Below are 25,429 nucleotides of genomic sequence, written 5' to 3'. Positions count from 1 at the left end.
TCCAAAAAGAACACAGGACCCCCCCCCCAAAAAAAAAACAAAAAAAAACAAAACAAAGGACAGTCTAGTCAGAATGACTATTTAAGGGACCGTGTGTCCCCCCTCACCTTCTCCCATGGCAGTCCCTTTTCCCTTCCAGAAAGTGTAAATCACCACTTCCATCTTTGCCAACAGATTTGCCTTCCGTACCAATTTGTTTGAAACTCTCACCATGCTTACAGATGACAGTGGGAGGAAATTCCTCCTCTTCAGAGGGTAATTCCTCATCCACCAGATCAGACTCCTCTGTTTTTCCCTGTCCTTCAGCATATGTTGTCTCAGGGAGTAATAGAGCCTGCTTCTCTTTCCCAGATTGGGAAAGGTTTTTATTCAAGGAAGGCTTTGGTGCCAAAGAAAGAAAATGCCTGGAAACCAGTTCTGGATTTTTCTTTTGTAAACCAATTTGTGATAGTGCCCAATTTCAAAATGCGTTCACTTGTTACTTCATTTAACTTTTCTGGTAACACTAGATTTAAAAGATGCTTATCACCACATCCATATTCATCCATATTTCTGGTGTTAAGGTTTTGTGTGTTATGTCAGTTCTCTGTCTTACCATTTGAACTGTCCACTACACCAAGAGTGTTCACAAAGGTTATAGTAACAGTTATAGATCAATGCAGATTACAGGCTATCCACATTTTTCCATATTTAGAATTATCATTACAGAGTCTTTTCAGTGTGTCAGGAATCTCAGTTGGGTGTGAGAGCTCTTACACAAATTGGGATTCCAAGAGAAAATTCAAAAGTCTTTTTAACTCCATCACCAGGATTGTATTCCTGGAGTGGTGTCTGATAGACACCTCAGTTCAAAAAAGCTTTTCTTCCACAAGGAAAATAGATCTATATCTAAATCTATTTATAGGGTTTTCCACAAGCACTTCAGTCTTTACAAGGGAATATATCAGGATTTTGGGTATGGCATCTATGATTCTAATGATACCTCTGGCAAGACTTCACATAAGAAAGTTAACACTAGTATATGAATCTGTCTGGTCCCAGCACCAACACCCATTATGTTTTCAGTTCCCAGTTCTGGGATTTTTCAGATGAAAAATTATTTTGTGGAGACAGCATATATCCCTAAATCCAAGTCTTCCCTTCTTCCCCCCTGCTCCAAAGCATTCAGTCACCACAGGTGCTTCAGACTTTTCTTGGGGAGCAGTTTCTGGAGGTATAAAAGTGCATGGTGTTTAGGACATCAAGGAAGGGTGCAAGCACATAAATGTAAAAGGTATTCATACTCTAATCAAGGCACTCAAATCTCTGAATCATCCTTGGTCCCTTAGACCTCTTCAAGTTGTTACAGACAGTTCCACATTCATGTGGTACATCAACAAGCAAGGGGGAACCAGGTCTTTACCCCCTTTGCAGACTAGCCATATTAGCTTAGGATATAGCTTTACAGCACAGTCTCACTCTTCAAACATCCTACATCCTGTCAGAGCAAACGTGCGTGGCAGATAAGTTGAGCAGTGTAAAGGCAGACCCTCGTGAATGGAAAGTTTGTCAGATGGTCTTCCAAGATGTGATCCATCTGTGGGGAGTTCCTCAGTTAGACCTCTTTACCACCTCTCTGAATAATCAGCTGGCAAAATTCTGTTTCAGACTCCATGTAAGAAGGCTTGGAAGACAGATGCTTTTTCCTTTCCTTGAACAGGAATGTTCCTACATGCTTTTCTATCCCTTCCACTGATATCCAGGGTACTTCTAAACATTCAGAAGGAATCATCCAAGATCATTGTGATGACTCCCTTCTAGGCCAGTCAGCAGTGGTTCTTCCTTCTTTTGGAAATGATCTGGGGCAATTACAACAACCTTCATCACAGAATGGATGTACTTGCCCAAGAACAGAAGTATTTGATACTTCCCAACCCCAATCAACTTCAGCTGACTGCCTGGAAGAAAGGGTCTTTATTTCTTTTAGGCATTTGTTCACTGAAGATGTGTAGGAGGTGTTAATGTAGACAAGAAAGCCTCCTACTAGAAAATCATATATTAGCAAATGGAAAAGGTTTTCTTGCTGGTGCCAGCAACATAACTAGCACAATTTCAGGGTTACTATTTCTCTGATATTAAAATATTTGTGTTAGTTACTGTGTTATGGTCTGGCGTATTCCTCTATCAAGGTTAATTTGTTGGCCATTTTAGAATGTCTGCCCCATGGATCCCCCTCTTAAAATGCAGTATCATGTGAAAATGTTTTTGAAAGGAGTTTTGCATAAGAGACGTCCTAAGAAAACCAGTGGCTCCACCATGGAGTCTTACTTTTGTGTAAGAAAAGCTAACACTTGCTCCATTTAACTGGCTCATCAGGCTGACTTGAGGTCCTAACATGGAAAACTGTTTTACTGATTGCTCTGACCTCTGCAAGAAGAGCATCTTGAGTTGCAGGCTCTTATGGTGAGTTAACCTTATCTCATTTTCCATAGAGACAGGGTTTCTTTGGGAAGTACTCCTTTTATGCATAAAATGGTATCCAAGTTTTCTTCAAGACAAACTATCTATCTTCCTGTTTTCTTTCCTGAACCCAAGCATGAAGGAGAAAGGATAGTATGTATGTCCACTAACAGGATAATATGTTTCAGATCTTAAGATCAATTGTTTATATCTTTTTTTTTCTTTTTTTTTTCCAAAAATTCTTTATTGCAGTTTTTTAGGTTACAACATATAAGACATGATACAATAAGATACACAACATACAACAAAACATAACATTCTATATACAATATATACAAAGAGTTTTGTACTAACCACATTATTCTGCAGTGATCAGAATAAAACAGTACCATTAGTTGTTTATTACATATACTAGGGAAAGTCAAACTAAAACCTCTTTATATAGGGTATGTGGCTTTTTAATCAACTTATCTACTCAAATATTTATAAAATGACAATGTTAAAAAGGTTCTAAGTATATCCTTATTATTGTCTTACATATGTTGCATATTTCACTTTTAGATTTAATACTTTTACCTCTTGAGAATGAAATCTAATAAGTATTCCCAATACTCTTGGTAATATTTACATTTCTTAGTAATATATAGTAGCTTGTGGGAGGCAATGTATTTGATTGCTACATTTCTAAAACCTTCCCATGTGAGTGGGGTTGCAATAGTCCAATTCTTTGTAATATAGAATTTGACAAGAGAACATGTGGTGGTGAGGACATGCTGTAAGACTCTGGGAAGATTATTCATATTTATGTGCAGTATAACTGTTTTCCAGGATAAAGTACTTTTTTGGTAGCCCATTTTCTCTAGTTTTGCCCATAGTGAACACCATAAGTTATGAACTTTATTACATTCCCACATAACGTAGAATGTCTGCTGGTTGTTTCTTGCAGTGAGGACATTCAGGTGAGTATTTGTATTAAATTTACTAATTTTTTGAGGCGTAAAGTATACATTATTGTTAATCATAAGTTGGATGTAGAATAACTTTTTGAACGGGCTGAAATTGAGCATGTTTTCGATGGCATCTTTTTTATTTTGTTCAGTAATTTGTGGATTTTTCTTCTGCCAGTATGAGGAGAATAAGGTACAATTCTGATGTTTTATATAATTTATAAGTTTATAGACTCTAGAGGTTGTTTTCCCCTTGGTAGTTAGATTTTTTAGAATTAACTGGAACAAACTAATATCTTGTTTATCATAATTTTCAGTGTGAAATTTAGTGTTTGCAAGGTATTTGAGTGAGTTCATAATAATTATGTATTTCTTTGGGAGATTTAATTGCTCTTGTAATTGTGTAATATCACATTCCTTCCATTTATAAATTTCCCATACTGTAATATCTCTTAAGGGATACTCTTGCAAGTTTTATCAATTTATTATTTAGTAGCAAATTAAGATTAAGGTGTATAGGTTGCAGTAGAAGGAGGGCATTTAATAATTGTACAGATGAAAAGAGCTTTTGAGTAGTTAAAACCATTTGTTTAATAAGTGGATGTAAATTCTTAACATAAACAGAGTTTTGGTTTAAGTTTAAGAATAGGAGAGCCGTAGAATTGCACCCAAGTGTCTTAATTTGTTCATACCAAATTCTAGACCATGAGGGGCATCTTATGTTTGTGTTTGATTCATAATTTAAGATTTGACATAGTCTTTATGCCTGGATAATACTGTAGTATAATTTAAAATCAGGTAAACCTAACCCACCTTTAGATTTAGGAAGTATAACCTTTTCATATTTGATTCAAGTAGATTTAGGATACCAAATAAATCTGGATATATTTCTTTCCATGTCTATAAAAAATTTTTGAGGTATAATTGTGAAGGTAGCGTTCATTTGGAAAAGAATTCTTGGTAGCATGTTCATCTTAATGATATTACTTTTTGATAACAGACATATTGATATTTTCCATCTGTTCATATCATTTTCAGTAGTATTCCAGGTATGGCTTATTTTTAATAATTTCACTAAAATTGGGAGTATATATTACCCCCAAGTATTTTAGTTGATAAGTTATCTTTATTTTGCTCTCCGGGAAGTAAAAGTGCATATGTCCTATGGGATTTAGTGGGAGAAGTTGGGATTTGTTTGGATTTAGTTTGTAATTTGAAATCTCTGAGAATTTTTCAATGGCTGTCAGTATTTTAGGAAGATCTGTTGTGGGGAGTTGTAAGTATATATTTAAGTTGTCAGCAAATGCCGAATATATAATATTAGTATTTAATACTTTTGGAATGTGTAGAAAAGATTTCTGTGATATATAAAGAAGTAGGGGTTCTAGGTATGAATTAAAGAGGTAAGGAGAAAGTGGACACCCTTGTCTCGTGCCATTTGAAATGGGAATAGGTTTTGTTTTATTATTGTTAATCTGAATGGAAGTTGAGGCCATCTGATATAAAACCTTAACTTTATTAATAAATTCTTTAGGAAAAGCAAATAAAGGCTTAACATTAAATAAAAAGTTTAAATTTACTGTGTCGAAAGCTTTACTAGCATTTGTGGCAATAACGTATTTGGGATGTTTATCTGTTTTTAGTAATCTGATAGCTGTGTCTAGTAACAGAGTGTTATCACTTGTTTGCCTATGTACCATAAAACCTAACTGATTATGTAATATAATAGAGAGAAGTATATTCTTCAACCTGTTGGCTAAAATTTGAGCAAAGATTTTAAAGTCAGTATTTGAGGGCTATTGGTCTATAATTAGTGGGATCCATCGGGACAGAATTTGGTTTAAGTAGGAGGATGGTCTTAGAATTATTTATATATGTCTGTTATCTCATGTTGTATTATATAGTTATATACTTTAAGTAGAATTTTAGAGACCGGTTCTGAGAATATTTTATAAAATTCAGAGGTAAATCCTGGAGATTTACCTGGCTTGACATTTTTTATTGCTTCTTTTATCTCTGTTAGGTGTAATGGTGCCCCTAAAAGTTTTTGTTGTTCTTGTGTGACTTGTGGAAATTTTAAATTTTGAATGAACTCCTTAAATTTGTCATTTGAGGGTGGTAAGTGCATGTTGTACAGCCTTTTATATATGTTCTCAAATACATTTAATGTCTTGGTTTTCCTGAAATGTATGTCCTTCATAATGTAATTCTTTAATTTTTGGTGGGCCATTCTTAATATTTATTAGCCTGGCTAGAAATCTTGAGGGTGTTTGAGCCCATTCTCAGTATTAATATAAAGACCTGCTTTCTAAAAAAGTTAAATTTTCTAAGTAATGCTTATGTAGTTGTTTTTGCCATTCCATACATTTTTCCTCTTATTCTTTTGAATATTTTTGTTGTAATTGTAGTTGTTCTGACGCAATTTGCGATTCTAATGTGGTTTTGGTATTATATTTTTTCTTAAACCAGGCAGATTTTTGAATTATGACACCTCTAATAACTGCTTTTGCACAAGCTTTTCATTGCTTATCATAAGGTATTGGAGTAATTATGATTTATTCATCTAACTGAGTGAGTATACTGTTTTTCTCTTTAGCTACTTCTTGTTTCTGAATAATTTTTGGGTTTAAAGTCCACTTATTAAAACAAGATATGTTTTGGCTGAAATTTAGCAGGTTTATGAATATATTAATTTTAGAATGATCCGAGATAGATCTAGGTGAAATGCTGTATTTTAGCTTATACGACTGAAAGAACTGAGAGATTAGGAAGGCGTCTATTCTAGACCAATATTTATGAGACGTAGAAAAGAAGGTATATCTGGATATTGTTTTGACATGTTGGAAAATTCTCATATGGATCAAACAGCTCAAAAGTATTTTGTAATTCACTAACAGCTATATTTATGATATGTGGTTACTTGGTTTCTTTATTGGATCTATCTTTGTCAGGTTCCATTACTGCATTCCAATCTCCCCCAATTATATATAAATGATTAGGAAATTCAATAAATAAGTTAAAGATTTCATAAATAAATGTTTGTTGGTTAGAGCAGGGACTATATATATTTAGGAAAAGTAAAGGTTTATTTATGCTATGGAAATTTGAGTTAGACATAGCCTATCTACCATTCAAGTCAGTCTTCATGGAAACAATTTCCCCCTCATAGGTTTTGTTTATAATGATAGCAACCCCTCTGGAAGTAGAATTGTGTCCAGCAGCTATTATATGCTTGACCCATTTACTTTATCTTTCCCTTTCCCAGAGTTGTGAGGTCAGGTGAATTTCTTGAAGAAGGGTTATCATTGTTTTACTTTGATATATAATATGCATGACTAGATTTTGTTTACTTTTGTCTGAAATTCCCGTAGCGTTCCATGAATCTAAAGATATTTCTGAAAGTGTAACAATATTTCTTGATTAGTGTTAATAAAGCACAATAAGCAATGTGATAATATAAATATATACTGTTGTGTATTAGTGTTAGTATTTTCCACATAGTGACGTCTATTCTCCTACCCCCCCTTTGTGTGCCTAACCACCCATCCTTCTGTAATGTTAGATAAACAAAACTTCTAAAATCAAAGGATTTTTGTGACTGAGTCTGGCTGTGTAAGTCTTATAGAGCAGAAGGATGTCAAAATTACCCTACTATTTTCCAAATTTACACAACCATATGCATCAACTCTGCATAGCAGCCTCCCTGTACCCGTATTCAGAATCAATTTTAAATATCTTACCATTTTAAACCTATGTATTGTATTAGTAAATGTAATCAAAATATTTTGGATAGCCTTATAACCAAACCAAAGGAATATACTAAAACTCTAAATAAGGTCCTTAATTCGAACCCCCCCCAAAAAAATATATATATATATATATATATATATATATATATATATATATATATATATATATATATATATATAATAAAAATAATAAAACATCCCTATGTCATTTTGTTTTTAAGCTATACCAAGTTATAAGGTGCATTTATAATTACATGCAAATGCCTAATACAAACAAACTAAAGAAAAGAGAAAAAATACAATGCAGTATATTCATATGAGCTAGATCTATGAACATCAAAAGAGAAGAAAAAAAATACTAGATTGGCATTATTAAACAGTACTGCTGCCACTCTAACAACAATATAATATTGCGTCTATCTTTCGCCTTCAATACATGTGTATTACAAATATCTAACTTTTAGTTTTATTTTCCTCTATATATACATATATATATATATATATATATATATATATATATACATGCATTTTGCTTAGTATAACAGCCTAATAAAGATAAAAATAAAAAAAAAAGTGCTGGATGGCCAGTGAGCACTCTAGCTGTGCAGCTCCCTTAACTTTCAACAATATCTAACCTTTCGCCTGCACATCCTGAGGAAAAATAGCAAATTTTCAACAGAAAAAAAGGCAACAAGCAAGCTACTAAAATATTTCAGCTGTATTTTACGTTGGATGACCTTTTTTGCAAGAAAAATATTACTCACTGCAAACAGATTCCTGAACCGCAAGGTGGGGACACTTCAGGATAAGCAGGCCTGAGTGAAAAAGAGAAGAAAAAGACTGCTTGTTTTAATATAAAAGTGCCGGAATAAAATCAACCTTCTGCAACTTTATCTAGCTGAACATATTTTATCTGAAAAACAGTTAAATCAACGTTGGAAATGGAAAATTTACCAGAGCGCATGGATGCAGTAACAACCAAATCTAAACTATCAAATATAGTTACACCAGAAAAAGATACTGCTTCAAAAAGGCTAAAAATAAAACTCAGTCAGAAATGACTAAACCTGCCCTTAGATCAAAGCAAGAACAAGCATTAACATTGGAAGACCTTAAAATGGCATTACAAGCACTGCAACAAGAAATCCAAGGATTTGCACACAAAGTACTTTCAGCTCAAGCATGGACCAAATTATTCTCAGATTAGAACAAAATGAAGCAAAAATCATGGACAATGAACTAAAAATACAAGAGATGCAGAAATCAATACAGGCTAGTGCAAAAAGTGTTACAGAATTGCAACAAAAAGTTCTGGACATTGAAGCAAGAAACAGACAAAATAATCTCATCATCAGGGGAATACCAGAATCAGTTGAAACCACTCAAATAAACAGTTACAAAAGAAATAGTAAGCATAGTACTGCAGGATAAAGAGCTTTTGGAGGACACAATTGAAAGAGCTTACAGATCCATAAGACACTCAAAAAACATGGACTTCCAAGACAAATATATGTCAGGATCCTTAATTCAGCTCATGTACAATCAGTATTATCTGTATATAAAACCAAGAAAGCAATCACATGGAGCGGACACAAAATCACAATAAACCAAGATCTTCCTCTTGAAATAAAGCAACATAGTCAGAAACTTAATAAATACTGTGCTTACCTTATTGAAAAAAAACATCCGCTTTCAGATGAAATATCCTGCTACACTAGTATTTCACCATAAAAATGAAAAAATATCAATAGATACACCAGAAGAAGCAAAAGCCACATTTCTCCATCTCTACAATGTGAATCCAGCATGAAAAAAGACAATTCACCTTTGCTGAAGCATTTGAATGATATAATCTTCTGTTTTAGGCTGAATGCAGTTATTTAATAGGGCAATGCAGAATATTATTTCAAATCTGCTTGAACTTTTTAAACTGATGATTAGGTGGAATATAACATGTTTTTTCTCTTAATCTTAATTATTAGGTGAAACCTTCCTATACTCATGTTTATACAAAGCTGTGAGATATACATAAAGAAAAGACTGAAAATTATTATATTAGATAGCAGCTGCATACTCATATATGCTGTGGCAAAATTACATTTATGATGATATGATGTTGGTCTTGTACCAAAAACAAATATGATTTATTTGATGAACGCCTTAAGGTAAAATATGCAATAGGAATGTGTACTTGTTTTATTTTTTTTTTTCTCTAGGAAAAGTGAACAGAGTTTACAAGATATTGCAATATTTATATATATAGTTGAGGCATTTTTATTTTTTTTTTCCAGTTTATATCTTGTGAAGTTGAGAAGAAGGGACAACCTGTGTCTAAACAGACTGTTTCCCAGTGGTTGTCTGAGGCAATTACCTTTTGTTATTCTCATTACAACAAAAAACTATTGAAGGCAGGGTCAAGGCTCAGACTACCAGGTACTTGACTTCATCTGTGGCTTTTTGGAAAGGGATGGATTCTAAAAGTATTCTAGTAGTAGTAACTTGGTCCTCTGTACAAACTTTTACAAAGCACTGCAAGATTATGTCCTTCTCTAGGTTTAGATTAGTCTTTGATATGACCATTACTGAGGGGGTCCGGGACCTATTGCCCTTCTACCTCACAACTAATGTAAGCTAGGTCAATCTACCCATGTAGCTAAGGTTACTGCAGCAGTTATCATTGTGATGAACACAGTATAGTTTAAGTACACTTGCCATAACAGTAGATGTCCGAATGATCTTTGCTGCAGTAACCTCTCCCTACCTTAATCCCCCCCTTTATTTTTTTGAGTGTTATTTTGTCAGGTTGTGTATAAATGTATATGTTTTAAGTGATAGTTATGTCCTGTCAGGGCTTAGCCTTCCTGTCTCAGTTGGCGTGAAAACTGTGAAGGTCTTGGAGGTCGAACGAGTTTTTAGGCAGCTCAACTCAAGCTTCCTAATAAATTGAGTTTGTTTAAGGTGCCCTGAAGCTCTAGAAGCTAGTCAGTTGTTATATTCTTGGCAAGATGTAACCCCAGTAGCTAAAGCTACTGCAGCAGTGGTCATTCGAACATCTGCTGTTATGGTAAGTACTTACACAGCTTACTTTCTTCTTATACTCTTGGGGGTTAGGTTACATTTGTTGAATTGATTATTGATTATATATTTGTGAGCACTTTCCTTTACTTTAATCTGTTTGGTACCAGTGGATGTTCTTCGTGTTTCACTGTAGCAGTCATCACACTTGGGTTATCTGCTTGCAGGTAGCCCTCAGTCGGCCTGAATACCAAGATTCTTGGGATTTCTGCGTCGGATGCTTTCACCTCTTCCATGATGTCAGGGGTATGTTCCCCCAGTTCCAGTTTTACTGTATGCCAATGACATAGTTATCTTGCACTCCAATCACATAACTCAGTCAATTCAACATGATCTGCAAAAAGATTTCCTCCACTTCATAGGTAATTACTAGGCTAGCTTCCCCTGTAGGCCATTTTAACTCTAGCCAATTTCCCTTCCAAAGGCGAGAATTAAACTTTGTACCTTGTATCTGTAAGGCAATCACATTACCCATTGTGCCAAACCCAACCCCTCATTATTTTGCCAAATGACAGAAAACTGTTACTTAACTCTTCAACTAAAACTATGCTGTTTGGAACCCCCACAAAAAGGCAAAAGAACCCCAACTCACTTCTTATTCTCGACCACTTTAATGATGCCATTGAGCAGGTTAACACCTTCAGATACCTAAGAGTCTGGTGTGATCTTTCACTTAACTTCCACCATTAACTTGGAAACACCCAGAGAAAGATAAACTTCCTACTCTTCTGGGCCAACAAAATCTCCTCTTTCCTGTCATTTCCAACAAGAAATGTTATTGGGAAAAGGATGCTCCTAGACCAGTTTGAGTACTGCTTACCTTTTGTAGCATATACCTACAAAAGAAACTCTAGTACCATCCAAATAGTTTCCAACTCCACCTGCCACTTCATTACCCTTACCCTAAAGTATGAACACCACTGTATTATACTAGACAAATCCAACTGGCTGCTGGTTCAGCAATGAGGCAGTCTGTTCCTTGGCTCCCAACTTTTCCAGCTCCTGAAAGAAAACTCCTGCCCTTCTCTTTCCTCAAATTTAGACAGCCTCTGTCATTTAAACATAGAGATCTTAACCACTTAGACCTCTCTTGCAAGCACCTAAAACCAGACTTCAGTACTCTAATTCCTTTCCAACCCTGGACCCAAGCTCTGGAGAGATCTTCCCTCAAATCTTAAAGACCTCTCTTAACTACTACTCCTTTCATGCACAACTCAAGGAATTTCTCACAGCAGAAGCTGCTTATAAATGCTGTTCTTCATGTCACATAACCTAATCTGCCTAATCTCCGACTCATACTGCCTATCATTTTCAACTATAGTATCTCTTCTCTAACATCTAAATTGTTTTTACTCTAACTGATGTAAATATTGTTCATAGAGGATTCTGGTGAGTACCTTCTTAAATCATTTTTTTCTACTGTATATTAACCGTTCCTTTGTTTTTAATGCACTGTTTTATTGTATGAACTATTTTTTTTATTTTTTTTCCACTTGATGTGTGTTTGCATTCTGGGCTGAGACTGAAATTGGCCCAATGGGATCAGTGCATGCTCAAGCCCAGTTAACAAACTGTATTAATAAATAATGGTTTGACTTACGAGACCATCCATCTGGTGGCCAGAAGACCTCCTTGTGACAGTGGAGCAGATCCAAGTACCATAGCCCCCATCATTCACATACCCAGTGGCACATTGATTGGTAGTCATCATGTGGCACGTAAGACTGTGTATCTGATGAAAAGGAACTGAGTAAGAAGAGGGGCTGCTGTGCTGTCTTTTATTGAAAATAATTCCATGTTGTAATGAAAGTAGGATATACAAGGAAATGAAGGGAGTTTCTTCAAAATGACAGAAGCACATTCTAGATTTTTATATGTGACATGGAAGTTGCAGACCTGGAAGTTCTTGAAGATTTTGTGGTAGGTTGGAGCATGCATAAGTGACCGTAACAATCAGGTGTCTGTGTGACATGCATTCCCTTTTCTCACTGAGAAAATAATGGTAATGCATACACTTTTTTCCACCTTTTCTTCTTTTAACTACTGTTGAATCCAGGTAATCATCACCTCAAACAGGTATGTTAACATTGTGCCACTAGAACAGTTTGGGATTTTATTAAGCTTATTGACATACTGTGATATCTATTCAATTATTTGCTTAGTTTTATCATTAAAATGTTTTGCCTTTCTGATGCAGAAACATAAAGCTACAAGTTATTGTTTTTAATATTTGCTCTGAACAGATTTTTTAGGTCGCACCGAGGTTCCAGTAGCAACAATCAAAAAGGACCAAGAGACAAAGGGACCAACAACAAAACGGTTATTGTTGCATGAAGTATCAACAGGAGAAGTTTGGGTTCGCCTTGACTTACAGTTGTATGAACAGAAGACTCTTCTTTAGAAAAAAGACTTTATAAAGAAGGAAGCCTACAGTTCACAATGTGATAACTACTGTCTTTAGAATTATATAACTTTCAACCAAATAGTAAAAAAACAGCATTCTCACTGTCATTTAACCTTTCCATTGAAAAAGACTTTGCCACATTATTTCCAACAGACAAACTATGCAAATTTTACAGTTTTAAAGATGGTTGTACCAAGAAACTTTGTAGTAGTGGGTTGGTTACATGCGTTAAAGATGCCATTTTTTCTTCCAAGCCAATTTTTTACACAGATGTGTAGCACTGATTTTTTATATGAAATCATTAGCACTTTGAAAATTGTATATGTATACATACATCTATATCTATATATGTCGATATATCTATCTTTACATATATTTCAGATCTGAGGTATGATTGGGTTGAGGGTTTGCTTCTAACCCATGTATTTAGTTTGACTACTGCCCATTATAATGACAACCTTCTCAGGACATTGAGACAGTTGAATGCAGAACTTAAGCACTTGCAGAAAATCTCTTCTACTGTATTTTTCTTTTTCAAAGAAAAGGTAACTTTCTGCAAGGATAAGGGAAAGTAAGATTATATTTTTTGGTGGTCTGTCTGATATATTCTTAGACCAAGTTGCTTGAATGAAGGCTACTCCTATTTAAAACAGGGACTTTATTATTTTGTTTTAAGTACTATGATCTGTAAAAATGAAGACTGGATTGCTTTCTTTTATCAGAAAATTATTAAGTTAAATGCCTTTTGAAATTGTTCATATTTAAAAGCATAACTTCAGTTTTTGTTTTGCCAACAAGTAAGGAAATTTTAGTAACTTTATCAGGGTAAATTGTTTTAGAGTTGTTCTGTTATTAGAGGCAATAGTACTGTACCGTATCTCATGAACAGAAAATCAAGACAGCAGACTGCAGAATTGTGTTAGTTATGAACCCTCTCACAGAAGTGAGTAATATTGTTTCAAGGGGTATTTTATTTATTTAAGAAATGGGCAAAAATTGAAGAAAGTGGACCTGCTGATTATTGCATTGAACATCCTGTGTTCATGTGATTTGTGATATAAAAAATTGCACTAGGATGTCTAATGTTTACTTTACCTTATTTTGTCTGCCTAAATATGCTGTGCATTAAACTTTGTGAACACTAAAAGAAACCTTTAGTATGGTGAAACTGAAGCAAGTTGGGTCTTAAAACAGTGCTTGTTAGATATTTACCAGCATAAAACTAGAGAGCAGTGTTAAAATATTCACCTCCTGGTGCAAATGTATGCTCTGCAGTTTGTTTGAGACTGGGATGTATACTTCTAAAGGATGCTGCTCTGTGTCAAGCAACTTAGAGTTCAAATTCGCTAAACGAGATCTATTCCTGGACATATATACTGAATAAAAAAGAATTTGACTTGTACAGAGGTTTTATAACCTGAAATGCATATATATTTAAATTGTGCATAGTAAAGGCAGTTACAGCTCTATTGTTTGTGTATTGAGAATTTATTTGGTATTTTATGGTTAATTTAGCACAAGACAGATGAAGAAACTAGTGAGCACTACATAATGTTTGTACCAGGAGTTAGTATTAGATATTTGTGGGAGAAATGAATACAGTTACATTTAAAGGTAGTATGGTTTGCTTTTTCATTTGACTACTGATCCATTTTACTCATATATGTATATATTTTTTGGTATTTCTTTTTTGCCTCTTCCCACCTTGATTATCTGGAACCCACTGCATGCATTTTCTAATCACCATTCCACCACATAAGCAGGTAACTATTATGCTAAACAAAGAATATGGCTGAAGGTAATAAGGGCTCTGCTGTTTGAGAATTAAACCTTCAAGGGGAATTAAAGCTATCTGTAATTGAACTACATTTAAAACGGTAACTATCTCATTTTCATTCTGTATCTTCCCCATTACCATGTTAACCTCCATTTTGTTTCTTGATTTTTTTTTCGTTGCATGGCTTTATCTGTATATAATTTGCCACCAGGTAAAGAAATACATCTTTTTTCCCTCACTGTTGGCTTTTGGATTGTGGTGGATTGCTCATTTACTGCTCAGCACTTAAGCAAGCATTTCTCTAAACAAGTAACTGTGGAGGTAGGGATAGTAAAGAAAATCCTTTGAGGGGACTGATCAATGTTTTGGGACTGACTGACTGGCTGGTAGGTTGAATTACTTCAGCCAATGTAAAGATTGATATTAATACACTGAAAGATATTGCCAGCATCACCATCATCACTGTTTTGCATCTGTGGATATAAAATCATAAACTATGCCTAAAACAGTTCATAGAATGTCACCAAATCTTATCTTTTTTTTTCTTAAATATCAGAAAAACATACTTGCTCCTTCATCAGACTTCTCTTCAGGCATTAATAGCTCATTTTACCTATAAAAATTATGTTGCTCATTCGCATCCAATAGATTGTTATTTTACACCATCTGATTGCCTACTGTTTCTTTCCCTGTTAATTTGTGAAGCATATTAATTTGAAAAAAATCTGCCAAAATGCTCTGTCTTGACAAAAAGAAAGAAAAAGAAAACTGGTCAGAGTATATATCCTGTTTGTTTACCTTACCACAGTAGCAGGGAAACACATATGAAAAACATTGTTTTTTTTGCAGTTTTATTTTTAATCACTGACACTGATAGTGTTGCAAGTTTTCCACTGAGAGTAGTATGATTTCACTGATTCACACACCAGGCAAGTATTGAAACTGTGTTTGATTCACAGTTGTTATGGCCAGTATGCAGGAAAAACAAAGGGAAAGAACAGACATGGTTCAGACATGCCAGTGTGCCATGGCTATAGAACAGATAAAGTACTAAGTACACAACAGCACACATCTGACACTGCTTTAACAAAACAGAGAGGTCAGTCATGCCTCCAGAAGGCACTGTGGTGTTTGAGTAGCAACATTAACAAAGCTGTTTGTAAAACACTGTAAACATTACACCAAGAATCTCCCCAAACTTAAATAGGATCACCAACACATGTTAAGACATACACTGGATATAAAATGTGTACACACCCCTGTTAAAATGCCAGGTTTTTGTTATATAAAAAAATGAGACCACAATAAATAATTTCAAAACTTTTCCCACCGTTAATGTGACCTATAATGTATACAATTCAATTGAAAACCAAACAAATCTATTAGGGGAAAAATATAAAAAAATAGAAAAACATACAATAAACTGGTTGCATAAATGTGCACACCCTTAAACTAATACTTTGTTGAAGCACCTTTTGATTTAATTACAGCATTCAGTCTTCTTGGGTAGGATTTTATCAGCATGGCACATCTTGACTTGGCAATATTTGCCCACTCTTCCTTGCAAAAGTGCTAAAAATGTCAGAATGTGAGGGCATCTCTTGTGCACAGCCCTCTTTAGATCACCCCACAGATTTTCTATTAGATTTAGATGTATGCATACAAAACCAAAACCATCAGTTTGAAAATAAAAATTACATAAGTCATATGAGTATGAAATATTTATAATAAAAATGAAAAAAAAATATATATATATATATATATATATATATATATATATATATATATTCCTATTACAAGAACGAAAGTTCACTACTTCGAACTTGTAATAGGAAGCCTCACTTCTGCGAAAGTTCACGAAAGTGAACTTTTGCATAAGTACACTTCACCGAAAACACCGCAGCACAGTGGAGGACATAAAAAACAAGCTATGTCCTCCACTATGGTGCGATAGTCACGGACCTTAGGGTTAGGGCACTGGTTAGGGTAAGGGGATAGTTAGTAAAGCTATCCCCTTACCCTAACCCATGCCCTAACCCTAAGGTTCGTGACTATCGCACCATAGTGGAGGACATTGCTATGTCCTTCACTGCTTCGCAGTCGTCACGGACCTTACTGTCCCCTTACTATGACCCGTGCCCTAACCCTAAGGTCCATGAGTACTGCACGGAAGTTCTGTACAACACCCGTTCATTGTACTGAACTTCATGTAAGTGCATTCCATGCACTATTTCGAATTAGTGAAAATTCGATCTAGTGTATGGAACCCATATATATATATATATATATATATATATATATATATATATATGTGTGTGTGTGTGTGTGTGTGTGTGTGTAAGTCATTGAACCTATTACTTATTTAGTAAGGGCTTGTAGTTTCAAAAAAGGTATGAAATTGAGCAGTGATCATTAAGTCCCGGCCAGATAAAGGCATTCAGCTTAAGTTGCCAGATGAGTTCTTTTTTCTTCAAAAGGAGATTAATAGGACCTCCCCTTGGCCCCATTCGGACTGTATCGATGGCCATATATTTAAAAAAAAAATGTCCTGGATACTGCTTAACATGCTTTCCCAAGTCTTTGATATCCTGCTTCTTCCTGATTGCATAGTAATGCTCATAAAATGAAAATAAAATTGCCAAAGATTCTAAGGACAACCACGAGGCATTCTATAGCTATGTCAAGAATCTAAATGGTAATGCTCGGATCTGCTCTGAGCTACAACAGAATGGCACAAAATATACTGATCCCAAAGGATATTGCCAATATCCTGGCAGATCAATTCAGTGCCAACTTCACCCCTCTCTCACCCCCCTAAAGGGCCCATCTCAGTACCAAAAGATTGCCAAATACCGGCAATTGCTGCCACACCAGTAAAAAACGCACTCTGAAAAGCTAAGGATACAGCATCCATGGGACCAGACGACATCCCGGGCTGTGTACTACATGAACTACAAAATGAACTGGCACCTCAACTAAGTGTCATGTTTAATCATAGCCTCACCTCAGGCTTTGTGCCCAATGAGTGGCGCACAGCTACAGTTATCCCACTCCACAAGGGGTGATCCACCTTGGACCCTGGGAACTATCGTTCCATCAGCCTGATGAGCCTGATCTGCAAAGCCATGGAACGCATTATCATGGAACTTATAAACAAAGACATTGGCAACCTTCAAACACTGGACCCCACCCAGTTTGGGTTCATGAAGGGTCTCCTGAACCTGGTTGACTTCTTTGACTCAGTCTCCAGAGCCGTGGACGAGGGTAAGATGGTCCACATAGCCTAACTGGACCTCGCAAAGGCCTTCGACACCATCCCCCACTCTGGAGTCATAGATAAACTTACTAAGCTGGGCATTAATCCCTACGTCATTCGATGGGTCGCAGACTGGCTTACTGACAGGATACACACTGTAAAAGTAGCTGACTCCAAGTCCAGCTCCAGACAAGTGACAAGTGGAGTCCCTCAGGGTACAGTCCTGGGACCGCTCTTGTTTGGCATCTACTTCTCTGAAATACAGGCCAACACCAAGGGACTCTGGCTAACAAAGTTTGCAGATGACTGTAAACTGGGAGCCATTATCGAATCCCCAAGTGATGTGGATTATCTACAAAAGGGCTATACAGAGACAGATGCTTGGTGCCAGAGCCATGGGATGAAGCTCAGTGCCAAGAAATGTATAGTTATCCCCTTTGGGAAAAACCATGTACCCATGATTTACCACATAAGTAGCAGTACAAGAAACACCGAAAGTGTGATATGGGACTTAGGGACGCTGGTGGACAGTGGTCTCACCTTTGATAACCACATCGCCTCAACAGTCAGGAAATCCTATGTGGCACATCTCATCACTAAGGGCTTTTCATCCAGAAAAAAGGAGGTCAGTGTACCACTTTACTCATCCCTCATTAGACCCATTATAGAGTACAATGCTCCTTTTGGTATGTACCTCACAAGACATCTGCAACCGTTGGAAAGGCCCCAGAAATACCTCACTAAAAGAATCACAGGCCTAAAGCAGATGCCTTATGCCGAATGTCTAAAAAAATTCCAGCTATACTGTGTTGCATATCATCTACTCAGAGGCTATCTCTGCTTAACATGCAAGGCCATGTCCAACCCAGAGCTGTTGGACATGCACGTAAAGACATCCCAATCCCTCAGAGCCACACATTCCAGGGATCTAAACCTGGTCATCGCAATGAACAAAACATGCTGGGGGGATAGGTTCCTGTCCCAGACTCCCCAGACTCTGGAATAGACTGCCCATACATGTCAAGCAGAGCACCTCTTTGGCCCTCTTCAAAAGGAGCCTTAACAACTAGATGGGAGATAGGAAATTCACCCCAGGATCACATCAGTCGCCCTACTAGACAGGGGACCAGGGAAGTAAATATCCTGGGAAGAAATAGCCAGGGAACTGTTATGGCTAGGCTTGTATAGGCCCTAGGGCCGATAGCCTAGTACCAACCTATGAACCTATAAATCCTGTCCTTAAGCCTACGGTCAGTTTTACCCACATAAAAACCTAGGGGGAGGCTTGGTAGTTATGAATTTGTTTGATTACAAAAATACAATGGTGAGTTTATTGAACGATGTTGCTTATATCAAAATCTCACAAAATTAGGTTAATGGTGCTTACAGAAGAGTATATGGGCAGATTAATGACATGTTTATTGAAAGTTGTATCACATTGAGGATGTTCAATTATTTGAATATGCCATCTCCTGTAATGCCCATTATTTTCAGTGTGCCAAAAATACATAAAAGTATATCTAACCCCCTATGCACCCAACAGTAGATGGGAGGAATTCTTTGACATTAGCATGTGTGAAGTAATTTGGATATGAAGCTCAAGACATACATGAATTCAGAACAGCATATTTGTAAGGACTATTGGAGTTTTTTAATGGCTATTAATAAGCTTGATTCTGATTATAATTTAGTTACTATCGATGTTAAGGATTCATATGCAGTTATACCGCAGGTTGAAGGAATCCAATGGGTTTTTGATTTTCTGAGAACAAAAGGGGTTCCTCAGGATGATATTAGCCTCTATGAGGAACTGTTTGAGATTGTTCACAATAACTTTTTTTTGTTTTGAAGGGGAGTTTTATTTGCAAAAAAATGGCATAGCAATGGGTTCCCCATATGGAGCAGTGTTTGCCAATCTAGCCATGGCCTACTGGGAACAGATTTGTTTTCAATAGTTATTATTGGGGTATGATTAAATTATATCAGTATTACCTGGATGATCTATTTTTAGTATGGGAAGGTGACGAGACTTTGACGAGTTTGTAGGGTACATTAATGGTACCACTATTTTTTTTATATTTTCCAAGGAATTCAGTACTGAGGAAATATCTTATTTGGATGTCAAGCTGGTGAAGGATAGGATTAACAAGAGATGTTTCTCTAGAATTTTTAGAAAAAGTACTTACTCCAATAGTTTTTTTACATTGTTCTAGCTCCCATCCTACCCATCAGAAGAGATCAGTATTGAAGGGACAGTTAGTACGAGCTGCTAGAATGATTTCTTTGGATGACCATTTTCAACAGGAGAGTGACCAATTGATTTCTTTGTTTGGGAAGAGAGGGTATCCCACTCAATTGTTTACTGAATTGAAAAATTAGGTTTCTTATAAGAGATGATCTGGTTTTCGTCTTATTTTGGGTACTTTAGTTGAACCTGTTAATGTACATGTGGATATATCTATAGAAGTGGGTGTTAACCAAATGGGCACCGATAGGTTTCCTTTAGGTTCATCTTACTTTATTACACAATTTAACGATAATCATAAGGAGATTAGAAGAATTTTATATAAGAACTGGCGTATTTTGTTTGAGGAAAGTCAGTTTAGGGAAAAATTTGGGACTCTTCCAAAGTTAATTTTTAGAAGAGATGTTAATTTTAAACTTATGTTGGATAATTTTAATAACCACTTGGGAGGCACTAGACCACAAATGGTTAAGTGTGGGAAATGCTCCTGGTGTTCTAAAATTAACCCAGCTAATAGGTTTCAGATTGGAGGAGAAGAGTACAAGATTTTTCATACGTTTGATTGTAATTCTAAGGGAGTAGTGTATCTGGCTAAGTTCCAGCAATGCTTAGGTTTTTATCTGTGTAAAACTGACTGTAGGCTTAAGGACAGGATTTATGAGCATGAATATGCAATCAGGAAGGCATATTAAGCATTATCCAGGGCATTTCTTTTTAAATATATGGCCAGTGATACAGTCCGAATAGGGCTGAAGGGAGGTCCTATTAATCTTTTTTGGAGAAAAAAGAACTCCTATGGCAACTTCATTTGAATTCCTTTAACTAGCTGGGCCTTAATGATCACTGCTCAAGTTCACATCTTTTGAAACTAAAAGCCCTTACTAGATATTGGGTTTGATGAGGTATATACACACACATACACACACACACACACACACACACATATATATATATATATATATATATATATATATATATATATATATATATTATTACTTTTAATTTTTATTTTTCATGTTTTATTTTTCATTATAAATATTTCATACTCCTAGGATTTAATAGGTTCATAGGTAGGTACTAGGCTATCGGCCCTGGGGCCTATACAAGCCCAGCCAAAAAGGTACCCTAACTTTTGCCACCCAAGAAAATTATTTTCCTGTGCCATTGTCGAGCAGAGCGACAGACGTGATCCCCGGGGTGAATTTCCTATTTCCCATCCAATCATCAAGATTTTTCTTGAAGAGTGCTAATGAGGAGCTTTATTAGATATAAATAGGTGGTTTATTCCAGAGTATGGGAAGTCTCTGGGACAGGAATCTATCCCTCTGGCATGTTCTGTTTATTGTGGTGACAAGGTTTAGGTCCCTAGAGCCTGTAGCTCGGAGGGATTGGGATTTCTTTAAGTGGAGCATGTCCAACAGCTCTGGGTTTGACATAGCTTTGATTCATAGATTCATAGATTAGTACTAAGCTAACTGCCCTTGCCAGCCATTTTAAGCCTAGCGAATTATCCCTTGTGAGACTCAAACCCTGCAACTTGTGCTTGCAAGGCAAATACCTTAACCATTAGGCCACCCTCCCAACCTATGTTAGGCAGAGATCACCTCTGAGTAGGCGATATGCCACAGAGTAAAGCTGGAGTTTTTTGAGATGGTCTGCTTAGGGCATCTTTTGAGGCCGGTAATTCTCTTTGTGAGGTATTTCTGCGGCCTTTCCAGTTGTTGCAGATGTCTTGTGAGGTACATACCAAAAGGGGCACTGTACTCTATAATGGGTCTAATGAGTAATGAGTAGAGGGGAACAATGACCTCTTTTTTTTTCTGGATGAGAAACCTTTTGTGATGAGGTGTGCCACGTAGAAGGATTTCCTGACTACTGTGGCGATGTGATTATCAAAAGAGAGACTGCTGTCCACCTGTGTCCCAAGGTCTCATCACACTTTCGGTGTTAAGTATACTACCGCCTATGCTGTAGTTCATGGGTACATAGTTTTTACCAAAGGGGATGACAGTGCACTTTTTGGCATTGAGCTTGAGGCCATGGCTTTGACACCAGGCATCTGTCTCAGTGAGGCCCTTTTGTAGGATGTCCACATCATTAGGAGATTCGATTATGGCTCCTAGTTTGCAGTCATCTGCGAACTTCATTAGCCAAAGACCTTCTGTGTTAGCCTGTACTTCAGAGAAGTAGATACCAAACAGGACTGAACCCTGTGGTACTCCACTTGTCACTGGTCTGAAGTCGGACTTGGAGTCTGCTGCTTTCACAGTGTGGGTTCTGTCAGTGAGCCAGTTGGCAACCCATCTTGTGACATAGGGATTTATACCTAGTTTAGTGAGTTTATATGTAATTCCAGAGTGGGGGATGGTGTCAAAAGCCTTGGCAAGATCTAGATAAGCTGTGAACCACCTTACCCTTGTCTACGGCTTTGGTGACTGCTTAAAAGAAGTCTATCAGCTTTAGGAGGCATGATCTGCCTTTTACAAACCTGAACTGGGTGGGGTCCAGAGTTTGGAGATTACCAATGTCTTTGTTTATAAATTCCAAGATGATACGTTCCATGGCCTTCCAGACCAGGCTCATCAGGCTAATGGGGCAGTAGTTCCCCGGGTCCGTGGTGGCTCCCCCCTTGTGGAGTGGGATAACCATCACTGTGCGCCATTCAACAGGCTCAAAGCCTGAGGTGAGGCTATGATTGAATATGGTACTTAGGTGGGGTGCTAGTTTGTTCTGTAGTTCGTGTAGAACGCAGCCTGGGATGTTGTCTGGTCCCATGGATGCTGTGTTCTTGGCTTTGGAGAGTGCGGTTTTTGCCTGTGCAGCCGTGATTACAGGAACTTTGCATTCTTCCGGCATAGAGATGGGCTCTTTAGGGGGTGAGATGGGGGGTAAAGTTAGCACTGAACGTATCTGCCAGGATGTTGGCAGTATCAGTTGGGTCTGTATATTTAGTGCCATTGTGCTGTAACTCAGAGCAGCTCTGAGTGTTGCCATTGAGATTCTTGACATAGCTATAGAATGCTTTGTGGTTGTCTTTAGAATCAGTGGCAATTTTTTTTTCGTAACTAGCTTTGGAGGATTTTATCATGGATCGCAGCTTCTTACTGAGACTGACCAGGGAGCTCCTCCACTCATGATATTTTACTCTCTTTTGCAACAGTTTCTTCCTTCTGTTGTACAGTTTGTTTATGGCAGAGGACCACCAGATTGGCTTCCTTTTTTTGGAGGATAGCGTCTTGGTTCTGTTTGGGATAGCACGATCCATGCACTCATGTAAGTGCTTATAAAGTGCAATTGTGTAGGATTCAGTAGTTGTAACTGTATTGTCCATCTGCATGGGTGTCATGAAGTTCACCACTTCTGTCTTAAGAAGCATGAAGATGGCTTTGGAGAAATTTTTTACCATTATTTCCTTAATGGGGGAGTTGGGGGCAGGATGTGGATATTTAAGGTAATTAGCTTATGGTTGGATCGGACCAATAAGGCCTTGACTTCAGGTGTGGAACACCAGTCATTCATGTTGGTAATGACTAGATCTAGGATATTGTTGCCCCTGGTGGGGGTATGGATAAGTTGATCCAAGGCATTGGAGTTTATGAATTCCAGAAAGCGTTGAGCGAAGGAGTTGGTACATGAGTATTTTTCCCAGTTAATGGTGGGGTAGTTGAAATCGCCCATTATTAGGGTGTTTGGTTGAACCCTAATATTTTCCAGTACATCAAGAATAGAGGAGTGGGAATCCTGGGGCATGGTGGGGGATCTGTAGCAAGCTACAATGTGGATTGCAGTTTTGCCCAGAGTTAGTTGCACTTGGATAACCTCAGATGCATTATGCTGAGCAACTAGCCTGGAGGTGTGGATATCCTTAATGAGTATGGACATACCTCCGCCTTTGGTGTTTCGGTCCAGGTTACATGGCCGAAAAGTGTGGTATGAGTTATAGCCTGGTAGTGCAGGGGTGCTCTCTGGAGCCTTGAACCAGGTCTCAGTCACTGAACAGATATCGATGCTCTCCATTTTAAGGAGTGCCTTGAGTGAGTGCATTTTGAGATTTAGACTTCTAGCATTGAGTAGCATCACCCTCAGTTTTTTGTTCTTGTTACGGTGGTGAATTTGTCATTTGAACCTTGTCTAAAAAAGGCACTATAGGAGTGGCAAGAACCTTAGCCAGTATCCAGAATCCCAGGGGTGACAGGTGCAGGCCATTTCTGGCAAAGCATCATGGTCTGTCGACCATGTCATCCCAGACAGATACTGGATCCCTTTAGAATTGCACCAGAAGCTTAGCCATTTGTTGAAGTCAATCATTTTGTCCTTGTACTGCGGCATCATTCTGGGTGATGGCAGAATGCTACTCAGGGCTAGGGTCATACCTGCCTGGGCTACAAGATCGGTGAGCTCTTCCATGTCTCTTTTCATGTAGTCTAGGGAGGTCCATCTCAGGTCGTTCACACCAACATGGACAATGACAGTGTCATATTTGTACTTGCTGTGAAGTGACCTGAGTGCGTGGGTTATGTGGCAGATCCTGGCACCCGGCAGGCAGCTGACAGTAACCTTCTCCTTGTTTAGCCTGGTGAGTGGGACATCAGTGTGCCTGACTATAGAGTCACCTATGACTAGTGTGTTGGGTATGTTGTTTTGCCTTATTGGCTGTGGTTGAGTGGCACACTGAGTTTGTGGGCTATGTGTCATTTGGGTTGTGTTGGGGAGTGGAGGTTGCTTGCATTTCTACTTTGGAGGTCTCTGTTGCTTGAGCAGATTATTATTGAGAGCATCTGCAAATGTTTTTGTGTTTCTATGTGTGGATTTTGGTGGTGTAGATTTTGTGAGACTATGTGATGAGTGTGGTGTGGTGCAAGTGTTTACCTTCTCCTCTTGACTGTCAAGTTCAGTCTTGATTGGAGAGAGCATTACCTCCAGTTTGGCTAGATAAGTGTATCTCTCACAGGTTGTAGTGTTGGGTGGTAGGAGGAGAGGGTTGTCTGTGTACATGAGGCAATTTCTGCATTGCCCCAAGATGCCCAGATTCATCAGATAGACAGGAGAGAACACTGGGAGCTGACCCTTGGTCATGCCTGAATAAAAAACTATTTTCCTCTAGATAAGTGAGGAAAGTGAGTACAAGAGCTGTTTTTCTCTAAGCAAGTGAGGAAAATAAGTACCAAAACTGTTTTCCTCTAGGTAATGAGGAAGGTTGAGTGCTGTAGTAATTAGGTTATTTAGTGCTTACAAGTTTTGAACAAGTGCTGATCACGAATAAGCAAATTCAAGTGCTAAAACTAAGAATCTGTATCTGGACTAAACTAGTTACAGGAAAGGGGGGAAACAAGTACAAATGCGGGCTTTTAAATCATAAAGTTGAGAGAGAGGGAAAAACTGCCCAAACGGCCAATAACTACAATTTCTGGGCCAGAACTACTCCTTATGTGGTAGATACATTACCTAGTGCTTACCACTCCCACTGATAAGCTAGATACTGATGGTTTTGGTAAGATAGTAAAGTTTTATATGGTATGATTTTTTTTTATATGTTT

General features: G+C 37.3%; 1 protein-coding gene across 1 annotated transcript in view; it reads left to right on the top strand.

Moving 5' to 3' along the window:
* ITSN2 (intersectin 2) overlaps positions 1 to 14,083 on the top strand; it is a 3,295,579-nt gene extending 3,281,496 nt beyond the window's left edge. Inside the window, exon 37 of the mRNA XM_044063555.1 lies at positions 12,454 to 14,083. Within this exon, the coding sequence (XP_043919490.1) occupies positions 12,454 to 12,611 (158 nt within the window). The 3' untranslated portion in view covers positions 12,612 to 14,083. The remainder of the gene's footprint in view (positions 1 to 12,453) is intronic.
* Positions 14,084 to 25,429: the final 11,346 nt, after the last annotated feature.

This window comes from Protopterus annectens, chromosome 2.part1 (assembly GCF_019279795.1).
Source record: "Protopterus annectens isolate FY-2018-M chromosome 2.part1, PAN1.0, whole genome shotgun sequence".
In the NCBI taxonomy this organism is placed as follows: Eukaryota; Metazoa; Chordata; order Ceratodontiformes; family Protopteridae; genus Protopterus; species Protopterus annectens.
This window is presented reverse-complemented; position numbering and strand designations above follow the sequence as displayed.